At 42.3% G+C, this 14,686-nt stretch overlaps 2 protein-coding genes across 2 annotated transcripts; both read right to left on the reverse strand.

Moving 5' to 3' along the window:
- Positions 1-275: 275 nt before the first annotated feature.
- LOC127470692 (arylacetamide deacetylase-like 4) lies at positions 276-4,649 on the reverse strand. Its single transcript, XM_051786482.1, has 4 exons — positions 4,473-4,649; positions 2,377-2,593; positions 1,948-2,011; positions 276-1,197 (listed from the first exon to the last, which is right to left on the reverse strand). Exons 1-4 carry the CDS (start codon positions 4,647-4,649, stop codon positions 423-425), a joined length of 1,233 nt encoding a protein of 410 aa, XP_051642442.1. The 3' UTR covers positions 276-422.
- Positions 4,650-6,541: 1,892 nt separating this feature from the next.
- On the reverse strand, positions 6,542-10,901 carry LOC127470697 (arylacetamide deacetylase-like 4). Its single transcript, XM_051786488.1, has 4 exons — positions 10,656-10,901; positions 10,062-10,278; positions 7,931-7,994; positions 6,542-7,602 (listed from the first exon to the last, which is right to left on the reverse strand). The coding sequence occupies exons 1-4, from the start codon at positions 10,836-10,838 to the stop codon at positions 6,828-6,830; spliced, it is 1,239 nt and encodes a 412-aa protein (XP_051642448.1). The 5' UTR covers positions 10,839-10,901; the 3' UTR covers positions 6,542-6,827.
- Between the last annotated feature and the right edge of the window lie 3,785 nt (positions 10,902-14,686).

Genomic DNA, 14,686 nt, shown 5'->3' on the forward strand with positions numbered 1-14,686 from the left:
TCTTAGACTCGGGTGCCACATGTAGCACAGGGCACAGGCTCTGCATTACAGCTCTGCAGTGCCAGTGCCTCTCCCCTTTGCCAAAACACACCCTTCTAGGAATAATGGAATCATCAGTTACAACTGAATAAAATAGGTCAGACCAGATGTTGACTTAAAATTTTACTGCATTTTTTATATTTACGGAGAGAATAACAAGTGTCTAGTCCAAACAGATCACTGAAGTAGGCAGACTGTGCATGGAATACTTCAAACAGCACTAAAAGACACTTTCATAGCACTCTTGAAATACCTTTTACATTACTCATCCTGGCATAATTGCTTTTTAACCAATTGTCCTATCTGAACTTCTTACATGGAATTCAGAAGCATAAAAGACCACAGGAATTTGGCAATTCTTACAGGAACGAAGAAAAATGTCGCTATATGCTTTTCAGGAAGTTTATAACGTTGTCAAGACCCCTCTTTCCAGATGGAAATGACAACCAGTCGCTCCCAAAGGAGTTCATGATCCCATGGAATCCATCCTCGAGGTGGCACCAGGTCACCCGGACACCGTTGTCCTCCAGCCTCTTCTTGTACAACAAGCCGTCGTCCCGCAGCACGTCGTACTCACAGGTCAGGATGAAAGATTCTGGCAGCTGCTGAAGAATTGTGTCTTCAGCCAGCAGAGGGCACAGGTTGGGCTCGCAGAGTCTCTTCACCTTCTCAAAAACTTCAGTTGTACAGTCAAGCAGCACACGTGGCTTGTAGCCTCTGACCTTAAATTTCTCGGGGATGTTGTCTGGACTCACCCACTTTTGGTAGTTTAATTTGATGTCTATAGGAATATGGGAACCTTCCAAGACCTCTTCCAGATTCGTTGCATTCCCATTTAGATACTGTAATACATAGAAAGCAGCACGTTCTCGGAATAACAGAGGGACTCCCCGATTCTGTTGATAAGATGGTAAATTGAAGTCCAGGGCCTGAAGGCCCGGGTAGAGCAGGATCTGAGCACGCAGTTTGGGGAGGTCTGACCTGCCTGCAAGGGTCTGGCTCACAGCAGCTGCCAGGTTGCCCCCAGCACTGTCCCCACAGACAGTGACCCGGGCAGGGTCCACGCCGTAGTGCTCCAGGCGCTGCAGGAAGTGCTGGGTGGCGTTCAGGCAGTCCTCGTAGGCAGCGGGGTATTTGTGCTCCGGGGCCAGACGGTACCTGGGACACAGAGAGGCAACAATTTAACAGAAGGAAACACTAGTTTGAAACGTTCCTGCAACCAGCAGTACCCCAATCACCTCAGAATGTTCATTGTCTCCACGGGTTGATCATCAATAAACTGTGCCTGGGTGGTGCAGATTATTTTGTCATGATATCATTTGTTCATGATATCTCTCAGGTCTTTAACAACACAGGAGTACTCAGCTGCCAACTATATGCAGGTTTTACTGACAATCATTTAATTATTTTCTACTTTAGCTTTCCATGGGCCAGGAACAAGTGGCAATACTTCTGGTTTATGTCTTTGTTAGGCAAAGTTATGTAACCATATCCTCATAATTCGAATCATCATGCCAGTATTTTGATGAAGTATTAGCTTGTCATTCATGTCATGCTTCTGTAAGCATCAAGCAGGCTTTCCTTGAATAAGGATTAAGGAGATCATATGGCTTACTATCTGTTCACAATCACTTTTGAGTTTGGAATTTGAAAACATTGATCCAAAACTTCATTTTCCAGCTAGATATCCCAAAGCATTATTTGTGGTGTAGTCAGACAGTGAAAACAGCCCGAGTCAATCTTCAGTGGCTCCAGAGAAGAGCAGAGTGAATTTGTAAATCACACCCCTGACAAGTCCCACAGAGACATTTCTCCGAGGAAGGTTGTTGCTATGACTGGGGGGGCACAGAAGGTGATATTTGCACTGTGGGAAATAATCTCTCAAAAGCAGCAGGAGCAGAGACTCACCCCACAGATACAACCACGGAGTCACTGTCTCTGGCAATAGAGCGACACAGCTTTTCGTGGGTCTCTGAAAGAAACAGTTGGTGGGGTTTGGGTTGGGTTTTTTCCCCAGAGTACTGATCTTGCCTATTGCATAAGTCAAAGAATTGCAAGAAGAAAATACTCTCTATTTTTCTCTGCCCCTTCCTACACAGCTCCTCAGATCTTTTGTACCCCTTCATTCATTAATTTTCCCCTCATGTAATTGTCCTTGTGTGTAAGAAAAGCTCCATGAAGCACAGCAGATGCTTTCTTCTGGCAGCAAGAATGAGGAGGTTGTGGTTATACTCAAAGGTTGTAACTGTCACAGATCAAGCAACAACCAGCTTTACTATTTATGAAGTATGTATGTATTTAACTAAACTATAGTGTGTTTTCTGTTAGATATCTTACCAATACTTCCAAATACCCATCCTCCTCCATGGAAAAACATAACACCTCTCCTTTGGCTGGCAGATGGAGCCTTAGGCTGGTAAATCCTTACAGGCACTTTCTCAAACCACAGATCCTTGATGAAGAGCTTTGGGTCCACTCCCAGGGTCTTTCTGCCTTGCATGTACCGGACAAAGCTCACCTGGGTGCAGATGCCAATGTTTTCCAAAATCTTTCCCTGTTCAAAGGCAAAGAGAACAGAGAGGTCACTGAAAAGATTCTGTACTTTCCAAAGTAAAGGAACTGTGTGGACAGTAAACTCAGGGTATCTCAGTCATGAATTTTAGGGCAGTAATAAATGAACAGAGTAGTTGTACAGGTAAAGTACAACTGAACAAGTGACAGCAGCATCAGGAGAGGTTATCAGAGAGTTACATGAACCAAAGACCAGAACCCCAGACAGAGCAGAATTAACAGACTGCTGAGACAGATCTCTCTGCTTTCTCAGTGGGTCCTTTACCTAACACTGCAAGTGAGATTGGTTTTCATGGGTTAGTCTATCCTTGCCCCCCAGAAGATGTGAAACCAGAGCAGAAGTGATTGTTCTGGTGCTGATTTTTATGGTACAGATACTTGCCCAAAGTAGAATTAAGCTAAGAATATATTTGATAATTGCTTTTTGATTCATCTCAGAAGTCTCACTGGTGTGTGCAAGGTACTGACAAGAAGACCCTGAGATATTTAGTAGGAATGAACTTCTGCCACAGGGATATTCGTGCCAGGCAGGGGGAGATGAAAAGAATACAAATCAAATATGGTCCAGCATAACTTTGCATAAATCAAAAGGAAAGGCATAGTCTCTGTTCTGAAATACATTCTGTAGCCATGCCAAAACAGTACTTTGCTCCTGAGGAAGATCTGGATCAAGTTCACAATATTCAATATTCTATTATGAATATTTCTTACTACACATCCACATTTGCATGGATTGTCAGCACAGTGTCATGACTCCATATATTTACCTATGACAGACCTTTTCATTAGTGACTCCAGCTGTTTATACTGTTCTCCATGCCTGCTCTCACTCTCACATTCTTCTTGCTTGTTTTCTTTTACCCTGTGTTGTTTATATTGCAGTATATAATGCTGGTTTAGGGTACAAGTGGGCAGTGGATTGATGATCAAGAGAGAACTGGCTTTTCCAGCTTAGGTGAAGTAATCTTTTTCTAATTACAAGCTCTGTGCTGCCAAAGCATGAGAAAATATGTCTAGAATTCCTTCCTATGGTCCACTGTAATCTAGAGTATTTCTGACACAGAATTTTTTTTCCCTTTTTTTCTTGTTTAAATTTTAAATAGTTTGTCCCTCTTGGAGACGTTTAATTAAATTAATTAAATTAAATATATGCCCAATTTCTGCTATCTCCTATCTAACAGCACCTGTCACGAGAGCACCTGTACATCTGTCAGTACCTGGAATCACCCGTGATTCAGAGAGCTCCTCTGTCAGCAGAGATCACCAGCTGTTCAGTGCAGCTTTTGGGGACTGGTTACCTACCCAGGCTGGTTCACCTGGAAGAGCTGGGCTGGCCAGAGCCCCTCATTCCCATCAGACAATCCTGCTTGGTTGCTGCAGGAGTTACATAAATGTATTTAGGGCAGACAGAATTCCTTCAGCTCCTCTTGGGCAACGTTACCTCGTTTTGTCACTTGTGCAACACAAACTCCCCCTTCCCAAAACCAATTCTGAAATGTTCAGTTTCTCATTTGATGTTCCAAACAAATACATAACTCCTCATCAAACATTCTTGGTCGAATCCCTGCTGGGTTAGCACAAGTCATGGCAGAAGCACGGTCAGACCTCCCCACACTTGTGTCAGGCAGCATTTTGGTACCACCTAAGGCAGAGCTGGGCAGGACTGGACTAGAGCAGTGCAGTGTCAAAAGTCTGGTAAAAGTTTCTTTAGCAAAACTGAGCTAAATACAACATGCAGCATGACAGCAAAGCCCTACTCTCCTCTCTGGAAATTAATTCCAGGCAGGCTTCTAGCACTGCATTAAGTTTAAAATCTACAGGTTCACTGTTCTTCCCCCAGAAATCACGCCAGGTTCACTTACCACCACAGCTGTGCTTATTAAAATTATATGAATGATTCGGAGCTTTGCAGGCTGGTTCACTCCAGGAGGAATTTCTGAGTTGGAAAAATCAAAATTAATCGCCCCCATGACCAACAGTATAAATCCAGCAACAAAACCTGCTAAGAATAACACCAGCACTGTGAGTACCACTGCCATTCTGCTGAACAGCAGTGATCTGAGATGTCTTTGATTTGACTTTCCAAGATATATTTGGCTTGCTACTTCCTGAGTCTTTGTTTGCTCTGGTAAAAACCCCCCTCCTCCCCTTTACAAATACATTAGCAGGTATCTTTCCTACTTTCTTTCTCCCTCACTCCCGTTATCTCACAAAAGATAAGTTGGTGCAAGTCCTGGATTCACTAACAGATCTATGCTAGCACTATTTTGGAATTTTTGCAAGAAACCAGTCCCTAGGTGGGAGAATGAACTGCATTAATATCAAATTAGTTGGAGGTGGAAAATGGACACAGGGCATTTGTGTGCTTTGAGTCTGTGCCACTGTAAAACACCTGCCTGAAGGAGAGTTCCCTCAGAGCTGGGAACCTGCCTGTGATGATTGTCACTCCAAAGGGCCACATGGATCCACCCCAGTGCTCTTTTGGAAAGGTGAACTTAGAAAATTATGTCATTTCCCCAATATCAGGTCTTTTTAGTGTTTGTGTTTTCTTTTAGCAGAAGTCTGTGGTTAAGAAAAGCCACAGGAAGTTCAGATTCATGACTGGGTGACCTTGTAGGAGGTAACCTTCAGTAACTCAGTGTGCTACAGGTGCAGCATAAAATGAAGATACTAGTGATTAAAGAGTTTCAAATCAAACTACTTTATCTTGTTCTTGCTGAGGAATGGGATTGTGCTAATGTAGAGATGGTGTACTTTAAATGATGCTTGATAATGAACTAATTAATCAATTGTGAATCTAAGTCTGCAACTCTTCAAACAACTAGGATGTCAGAACACTGGCATTGCAAATTCCCAGGGAAGGGAAAGAGGTAAGAATCGAAGTTTAGTAGGCAGCAATGGTTTTGTTGTTGTTGTTATTGTTGTTTTAAATTTAAACTGTAAGCGATGGGGGGAAAGTACCATGTCATTTTAGTTACAAAATTTTATAAAAAATTAATTTCATATTTTTTCCCTGTGAGAAGTTGAGTGTTTTTAGTAAGGCACATGGTCATGATAAAATATTCTGAAGTAGAGGGTAATATTTTGTTTAAACCCAGCAAAAGTTCACTAAAAAAATAATAGTCCACCCAGCAGTGTTCCTGGACTTTCAGTTTGTGTTATGTTTTCACAGTTATGTGATCCTATCCAGTTGTCTAATTAGCCAATTACTGTGCACAAATGTGACCAGGTGGAATTAGCAAGCTTGTTGTCTCTGCCTGCCTGTGTTTTGTGGTTCCTTTCACCACAAGGTTCAGTCAGGTTTATCAGTCAGTATGTGTTTAGCAAATGTAACTCTTGCAACACAGATATTTGCAGTGCTAGCTTTTATTTTTTGTTGTTGAAAGCATCACAGAATCGCCACAGCATTACAGGGATAATACAGATAATATAATGTTGTGCTTCTCTACCTTCTTACATGATCTTCAGAACTTTGTCAACAAACAGCATAACAGGTAGCTTTGAGCACAAGATAATCCTGAAAGGAAAACAAAGGCTACAGAAAAGAAAAGTCTCAGCTCTGCACTTCCCTAACAGGTGCACACTCACTGAAGTTCAGGGATTCCAGTTTAAGAATCAAGTTCCAAAATGAAACATTATTTTTCAGATTCCAGACAAAATCAAACTCATTCTAGTTCCAGTTTAAGACTTCTGCTCCAGACAGGAGCCTTCCTTTTGAGTACCCTTTTTCTAGAGCAGTCTTTGTGCAGATTAACCCTAGGAATTAAATTCATGGCTGCAATTCCACTGTCTGCCCTAAGACTTCATAGAACCCGAGCTCTCCATCTGATACCATAAACACCTCCTGTCTCACCAGGGCCAAAGCAGACCTCAGTTGTTGTCTTCAGCATTTCTGGGCAGTTGAAGACTCTCCAGGAAGATTCCTGTCACTTCCCTTCAGTGAGTGCCAGCCATGCCAAGATACTGGAATTGTTTTAGTGAAACAGGCCAGGCCAGGTGCCTCACCTTTGCAGCTCGGTCTTACTGCTGTGTTTTCTAGAATGGTGGTGCTTTAAATAATCATAGCATTTGTTTGAGAGTCACTGCAGAAGCAGAAATTAGAAAGTACAAAATGCAGTCAAAATCTAAACCATAAATCAATAGTGTTTACATTCTTTGCCAAGTATAAATTCATCAAGGATAATGCCAGACTTGCATCTTTCTTCTGAAAAATCCTTCTACAAACTGTTTATATAATTCACCAGATTATCCACTATCTTTTTTCCAGAAAAAAAGGAAAAAATCCCATAGCCAAAAAAGGCTAGAATTCCATGGAAGCCACTCTCAGAGTGATACCAGGTCACTTGAACACCATTGTCCTCTAGTCTCTTCTTGTACAGCAGTCCATCATCCCTCAGCACATCAAACTCACAGGTCACAATGTAGGCCTCTGGGAGCTGGCAAATAACAGAATCTTCAGCTAAAAGTGGGGAAAATGTCAGTGCTAGAACTTCCTTGATAGTTTCATAGACTTCAGGTTTGTACGACGGGGGCGTCGGGGGTACGTAGCCTCTGATCTTAAATTCATCAGGAATGAGGTCAGCACTCACCCATTTTTTATACTTGCTCCTCACACTCTCACAAACGTGGCAGTTGTGCAGGATGTCTTTCAGAAATTTAGGTTCTTTGTTAAGGTAACGGAAGCAGAAGTAGAGAACCAGCTTCCGGTACAAGATGGGCACTGAAGCGTTCTGCTGGTAGGAGGGCAGCTGGAAATCCAGCCCCTGCAGCCCCGGGTAAAGCAGGACCTGAGCACGGACTTTTGGCAGATCTCGATTATTCAGCAGGATCTGGCAAATAACTGTAGCAAAATTAGCTCCACAGCTGTCCCCACTGACGATGATGAGAGCAGGATCCACGTGGTACTCTTCTAAATTCCTCATGAAGTACAAGGTGGCATTGAGACAGTCAAAGTACTGCCCTGGGTATGGGTGTTCTGGAGCCAAACGGTACCTGAAGTGCCAAAGATATTGTGGTCATTGTCAACAGAATTACAAACATTGAATTTGTGATGCTTGTGATTGCTGTGACAGTTATGTAGGCCCTTTATTTCCTAGATTTTAAAGATTATATTCTTTTAACTAGTGTAGATTGGAAGGCCAAACTAATGGTGTTACAGCTACTTCGCCTATAAGCACATTCCTAAATTAAATAAATTCTAAATTAAGTGAAAATTAAGGAGTATGATCTAAAATAGTAAATATTTTTAGCATATTTTTCAGAAATATTTTGACTGAGAGCTGTATTCCCATAAATACTTCTATGGAAAAGTAACACTTACCCAACAGACACAACCACTGAGTTGCATTTTTTGGCCATATAGCGGCATATCCTTTCAAAGGCTCCTAAAGAGAAAGTTTATCAGAAATGATGGTTTGAAAATCAAACATCCCTTTGAAATGAAAATATAGACCAGTGAGTTACTTCTGCTCTGCAGTGTGGTCTTTACATGTGAACAAGTTCTCTGGTTGTTGGTCTGTGGCTGTCAGGCCATCACAAGGGCAGGTAAGGATGGTGATACTGGGGATACCCAGAGATCTGTCTAGGCTGCTCTCACACTTCACCTGGTGTGAGAGCTCAAAAAAAGCTGTCTGAGCAGAGCATAAGCTGAGGACAAACATAAAGTAATAAGGAGCATACAGGAATAATGAATGAGCAGTTTGGGGAAGTTTGATTCTTGTGGTGACACAGGATCCTTGACATTTTTTCCAGAAAGGGAGACAGTCCTTGTTGTCTCAGTAGCTGGGAGCTCAGCCCCTGACTGCTCTGGATCCCCTCCTGAGCAACCAAGGCTATGAGTGCATACAGGACTCAGGGCACTCCTCTGAGACAGAAGCTGTCTTTACACCTAATGCCCTTGATTAATGTTTCTGCTCTGAATTACCCAAACCACTTCTCGACCCCATGATTTAACATTAACAGCTTTGTGCAGGGAGGAGTTCCCTCACTTGCTCACAAAGGTGTGAAGAGCCATTTCTATTTGCTCCTTTTGAGCCTGGCATTCACCACTTCCATTTGGGGACATTAACTCTGAACCTGTGGCTGCCCCATCCCTGGAAATGTCCAAGGCCAGGTTGGACAGGGCTTGGAGCAACCTGGGCTAGTGGAAGGTGTCCCTGCCCATGGCAGGGGGTGAGACTGGATGAGCTTTAAGGTCCCTTCCAACCCAAACCATTCTGGGATTCTGTGGTTTGTGCAGGAAGCATGACTTCCATTTGTATGGATTTTAAGGAATGAGCCATATTCATCTGTCCATTGATTCTGTTCCTCATTGTAGCTTCTGCTAATTTGCTGGTTGCAGACTTCAGGCCTCCTGGGCTGGAGATTCCCCAGGTCCTTTTGAAAGCTTGTCATCCTGCTGGGGGCTTTCCTGTTATCGAGTTCCAATGGGAACTGAAGCCAAAGGCCAGGTCCCACACTCAGTGCATGGGGATGGCTCCTACATTCAGCCATGGCAATGTGAACAACCACTCACTGTGCAACTTGTGGTGTGTTTTTTTCTCCAAGTGAAAGGAATTCACCTTTCACTCAGATCACAGGGGCTCATCTCTTGAGTCCTCCCTGCCACCCAAACTAGCTCCAGACAAAGAGCCTGACACACCACCCAGCTTCACGTGCAGTGAAGCCAGGGGAGATTATTTCTGCCCAGTGCAGAGTGGAACCTGAGGCACTGGGAGTTAGGTCATTGTTCCTGCAGGGTGCTGAAGGAACCAGGAACCTGAAGTCTGACCAATACAGTGCTAGTGCAGACCCACCCTTTGAAACAATAAAAGATTTAAACCCTAGAAATTACCCTGTCTGGCCCCTGGAATAAAATCCAGATTTTCATACTAGGGGCCTTGGTTTCCAGACAAAGCACTCATAGCCTTGGTTGCTCAGGAGGGGATCCAGAGCAGTCAGGAGCTGAGCTCCCAGCTACTGAGACAACAAGGACTGTCTCCCTTTCTGGGAAAAAATGTCAAGGATCCTGTGTCACCACAAGAATCAAACTTCCCCAAACTGCTCATTCATTATTTGTATTTCCCTTCATTTGGATTCATGTTTGCATGAATGGGAATATATTTACAGATTCTTTTTTTTTAAAATGTATTCTTTAAATTCTTCCTTGGGCCCATGTTATATATTTTATGTAGGAGAAGAGTATTCTGAGCAGAGCAGAGTCCCTCTGCTGACAGCTGAGTGAGGGGCTCTGGGATCTGTAGCCCAAAGGAAGCAGAGATGTGACTTCCCCTAACATGAGACCATTCATTCCACAAACACTTTCCAGCACTGAGCACAAACACTTTCTAGCACTGAGACTGCAAAGACAGGTGTCATTGGGAAGGAGAGGGCACACACTGCCTGACATGTCTGAAGGTAAAAATGTAGGGGTTTGGATTTGACTTGAAAAATAAAACTTGCCCATTTCTTACTAATGCTCCCAAATGTGCCAGCGCCTCCGTGAAAATACAGAATTCCTCTTCTTTTGCCAGTGGGTGGGCTTTTGGGCTGATAAATCCTCAGGGGTACCTCATCTACTCTGAGATCTTTGATAAGCAGTTTGGAGTCTCTCCAGGGGGGTATTCCATCGAGCAGTATTCGCAATACAGTGAAATCATCGCAGATCCCCACCTTCTGCAATATCTTTCCCTGTTGGAAAGAAAGAATTTGGAAGAAGAGGAGTAATGTTGGCTTGCTCCTGAACAGACAGGATTATTTATTATATGTACATGCCCTTCAATAGGTACAGGATACATCTAAATCCTTGCTTTAAATTGTCATATGAAACAGTTTTCCAGAAAAAAAGTGGCTGCAGTTTGACTGAAAAATCCAAAGAAGCTTTTAGGATTAGTCATATCAGTTTTATGAGTTAATTTAACATGTTTTGGTTCATATATCAGTGCTTACAGGCTTCAGGGGGCTGAATTGCTTCCTTTTTTTTTGTTTTTAAAAAGCCATTATCTTCCAGCTCCCAACTGTCCTTCCCAAATCCAAGTGCAATCCCAGCCTGAAGGAAGGTGACTTACCGCGAGCAAGGCTGAAATCATCACGGCATTGAAAAAACGGAGCTTTAGAGGTTGGTCAATCCCAGGTGGCAGCTCTGAATTGAAAAGATCATACAATACCCCCACCAAAACCAGCGCTGGTATCAGAACAGGAGAAATATAAATCATTCCTATAATTGCTAAAGTTGTACAAACAGATGCCATTTCACTTCGGTGGAAGGGAAATCTCAAAAATCTCTGCTGTGTCAAGACTTGTTTCCAAGTGTGTCTGAGGTGTCTTCACAGGAGACTAAGAGCTCGGGTCATAGGCAGGAATAAAAGTTTATAATGTTGCAATACAATGCAATGCAGTTTTCTCCACCCTCCTTTTGCTAATGATAATATTGGCAACACTTCCTGACAATGAGGAGAGGGCAGGGTGGGGGGGTTGTACCCTTTACAAAAGGTGGGATTCAAGGCATATGGAATTGATTGATAGCACAAGCTCTTCACTAACAAGGAGAAATTAGTATTCAGAGGGCCCTGATTTGCAGACTGTTTGGTTTGTTGTGGATTCATTATGGATGAATGTTGCAGTGTTGAATTTTAGTGACATGGGGCTACCTGCAGTTCTCATCGAGGTGTACATATATTCTTCTCTGAGAATAAAAATATTCAAATCCACATTTTTTAATGAATTGTTTCGTAGGGGAATGCACAGGCACAGTCATACTTTAATTCTGGTTTGTGTAAGAGTACATTTGCTCAGTGTATAAAATCAGTGCAAGCCTTAACATACAGGAAGGTCTCTCCAGGCACACGGTGGTGTGTTTGTAGATTCAAGCCACTGTTATTTCTGGTCAAAGCTTTTCATTAGCTACACCCTCAGAGTTTTATATTCATTGTAATTCTTGTCTGTAGTACAATGTGGAGACATTATGAATACAGGTGTGTTGGTGAGGGATGATTACAGTTGGTGGCAGTTGTTTGATGAAATAATTTTTCTGGTTTGTATTCTTCTTACTAGAATACCCTTTTCCACACTACTTTAAATTTACAGCTCACAAACCCCTTTTAGTGTCCTGGCTTTTAAAGTGGAACTGTAGTCAGAAAACTGAATTAGTCCTTAGCTTTGTTAGCTAAATCAAAGTATTGATTTAAATCAAAGCAGTACCGACAGCTGATTTGCACAACACTGGCTTGTGAAGATCAGAATGTGTGGGAAAAGGATGTGTGGGATATTGGGAAAGAGGCAGGTCATCAGCTGCTCACTGTAAGGGTCTTTTCTGTGCTGAGATTGGCTGATCTGGGCCCTTTCCCTTACACAAATTTAGGATATGGGTGGTTATGTTGAAGCCAAGCTCAGGTCTCCGTGGCCAGGGCTCAGTCTGTCCCAAACCTCTCAGCTGTCCTGCACAGGCTCTGCAGCACAGCTGGGGCAGCCCAGGGATGCTGGTTGTTAGTTCTAGAAACAGTTTGTGATACTATATTATTATATTATATTATATTTATATTATTATAGTATATAAATATTGTGATATTACAGCACAGCCAGCGGGTTTCTGCTATTTGTTTTCCCAAATATTCCTGTCAGAAGAGCACAGATCTTACTAAGTGCTGATTGCTGATGTCTGTGCCATCAACCCAAACACCCTGAAATAAATTCCCACATGGAGATCACCTTTGAAGGCTGCATTTCACCATTCTTGATGATTTCTTATATTTGAATCCTCAGAGGAGGCAATTTTTGTGCTTTCAGAAGAACCTCTAATCAAGAACAATAAATTCCTCAAGGCACTTAGTACTTCAGTGGCAGTAAATGAAACTTTTAAAGGCAACCAGAGCCGGTTAAACTCCTGATACTGGGAGGGCTCAGTTCCCATTGTGAAAGCTCCATATCAAAACTCCTGATATTGGGAGGGCTCAGTTCCCATTGTGAAAGCTCCATATCAAAGAGCACGTGTCTGTCTGCTGGGGCTCTCTGAGCTCTTGCTGACACCGTGTTGGCAGCAAGATTTTTCTTCACCTTTTCAGTGAGTCAGTAGTTAATCACCTTTAATCAAAACCAGAACACCTCACAGACACCGTCTCTGTTTTGAAACCTTAATGGATCTGACACAGTGGAAGGAACCCTGCTTTACTGTCTTTTTTTATTTAAAATTAAATTTACAAATCTGGTAAATTACAGTTTGGTTTTGGTTGTTTGCTTTTTGATGTTATGCCCTGGCAGTTGTCATCAGCAAGAATCTGTTGTACAGTTTCGTGGCAATCTGAACAAAAATCTTTCAGCTCTGCTTTACAGCCTTTCTGTTGCTAAAGAAGTGGTGGTGAAGTAATGTTTGAGAATAATATCTTAATGTCTTAATCTCTTAATGTGTTACTCTTAGAGGATCCTCAGAGCATGCTCAGTTAGAACATGTTCTCTGTGCTGTTTGCCCTGTTACTACAATGTCCATGTTTGTCCACAGTCAAGCAAACCCCATGATCTGAGAGCTGCTTGGTCCTTCTAGGGATGCTCATATTGACAATTATGTCATGATATTGGTGCCTTATATTCCAGATATTTCAGCTATTTCCAGTCAGCCATTCCTGTACCTGCAGATGGATGGGTAGGAATATCTGTGACCACTGTCAGTCTCTCACATTGTTATAAAACAGCCATTGAGGTTTTCAGTGGGTTTTTTCCCCAAATTGTTTTTGAGGTGTTAAATTATCAAAAAAAAATATTTTATTGCCTTTCAATCCACTCCATGAAATGAATACCTTAAATCTTTGCAAACTAAAAGGCTTCTTCTCTTTCTAGCAGTAGAGAGATATTCTAAACTTCCTTCTCTTATTAATTTTTCAGCATATTTCTAATGGTCAGAACAATGATGGGAAGGCAAAGTACAATAACAACACCTATCCAAAGAAATACCATATTTGCTGGTTTTCCCCAGGCCCAACCCATGGGATTTTCAAAGGCTTTTGTAGCTGTGGAATCACACCCAGCTTTGCAGGCTGAGAATGTGTCAAACTCATCAGCTTCCCCTCAGTTTTCAGCAGCAGAGGCAGCAGCTGCCAAAGCCAACACCGAGGAAGGCAGAAGGGTCAGTGGAGCTGCTGAGCCCTGGGACTGTCATGTGTTAGTGGTTTTCCTTGTCAAGTTTTTCTCCAGAACAGTGCAAAACATTCCACTTTTGGCTGCAGGCTCTTTCCTCTCACAGTGGCCTGCAGTCAGGTGACTATTGCAGAGCTCTGTGGAACACAGGAAATCCTACAGTGAGTGAGTAATAAAGGAGTCACTGTGATGACTGGGGTATTGATTCCATCAGGCACAGCCAGGCTTAATAACTGACTGGAAGGAAACAGGAAAAAATAATTTATTAAAAAAAAAATAAACCCAGAAATACTAGATTCTGATACAGTCCTTTGTTTTTTTAATGTTCATTTCAAACTGAAACACTGTGGTAATTTGTCTGGCTTTTTTAAATTATTATTGTTTTCTCTAGGTAATTTAGTAGGACAGTTAGACCCTGTAGAGTAATTTAACTGACTTTGGTTTTACCAAGGAGAGCATATGAGGAACTTACCCCCCTTCAGTTCACATTTCTTTTCTTGGTTTTATATAAACAAATCACTGGAAGCATCTCAGACCTCTCCATACGTGCCAGCCCGAATCTTCTGATCTGTGAGGTGGATTTAATATGCCCTTTACAGTGGCAATAAGAAGCTTTAAGAAATTACAGCTTAGTATATGCTCTGCCATACTGGTGTTTAAAGGTTCTGTGTATTTGCCTCATCCATGTCCTTCACTTACTCTGCCTCCCACCTCCCTTTCGGTGTCCTCCCTTTTTCTTATCTCCATCTCCCCACCCAAATGAGTAGTTACTCCCTGTGTGTTTTGCTCTTACTCACGACTGAAAGCCATCTTTCACTTAGTCTGCCACAAATCTTTATTTTAGCCTTTCCTCTCTTCCTCTGGAGTTATTCTTTGAAGTGAAAGTCTTCCAAATGACTCATAGGCTAAACAGCTGCTAACAAGTTCTGGAGTAAAAAGCTGCACTGTATTAAAAAAAAAAAATTAAAATATG

Source organism: Manacus candei, unplaced genomic scaffold (genome assembly GCF_025592945.1).
Source record: "Manacus candei isolate 608988 ecotype Guabito, Panama unplaced genomic scaffold, ASM2559294v1 h1tg000022l, whole genome shotgun sequence".
Lineage (NCBI taxonomy): Eukaryota > Metazoa > Chordata > Aves > Passeriformes > Pipridae > Manacus > Manacus candei.

Coding starts and splice junctions, on each gene's coding strand:
- LOC127470692 (XM_051786482.1), bottom strand. CDS start 4,649: ATGGCAGTGGTACTCACAGTGCTGGTGTTATTCTTAGCAGGTTTTGTT. Junction 2,012..2,376: donor ATGGGTATTTGGAAGTATTG/GTAAGATATCTA, acceptor TGTTTCTTTCAG/AGACCCACGAAAAGCTGTGT. Junction 1,198..1,947: donor TCCGTGGTTGTATCTGTGGG/GTGAGTCTCTGC, acceptor TCTGTGTCCCAG/GTACCGTCTGGCCCCGGAGC.
- LOC127470697 (XM_051786488.1), bottom strand. CDS start 10,838: ATGGCATCTGTTTGTACAACTTTAGCAATTATAGGAATGATTTATATT. Junction 10,279..10,655: donor TGATTTCAGCCTTGCTCGCG/GTAAGTCACCTT, acceptor TCTTTCCAACAG/GGAAAGATATTGCAGAAGGT. Junction 7,995..10,061: donor TGGCACATTTGGGAGCATTA/GTAAGAAATGGG, acceptor CTTTCTCTTTAG/GAGCCTTTGAAAGGATATGC.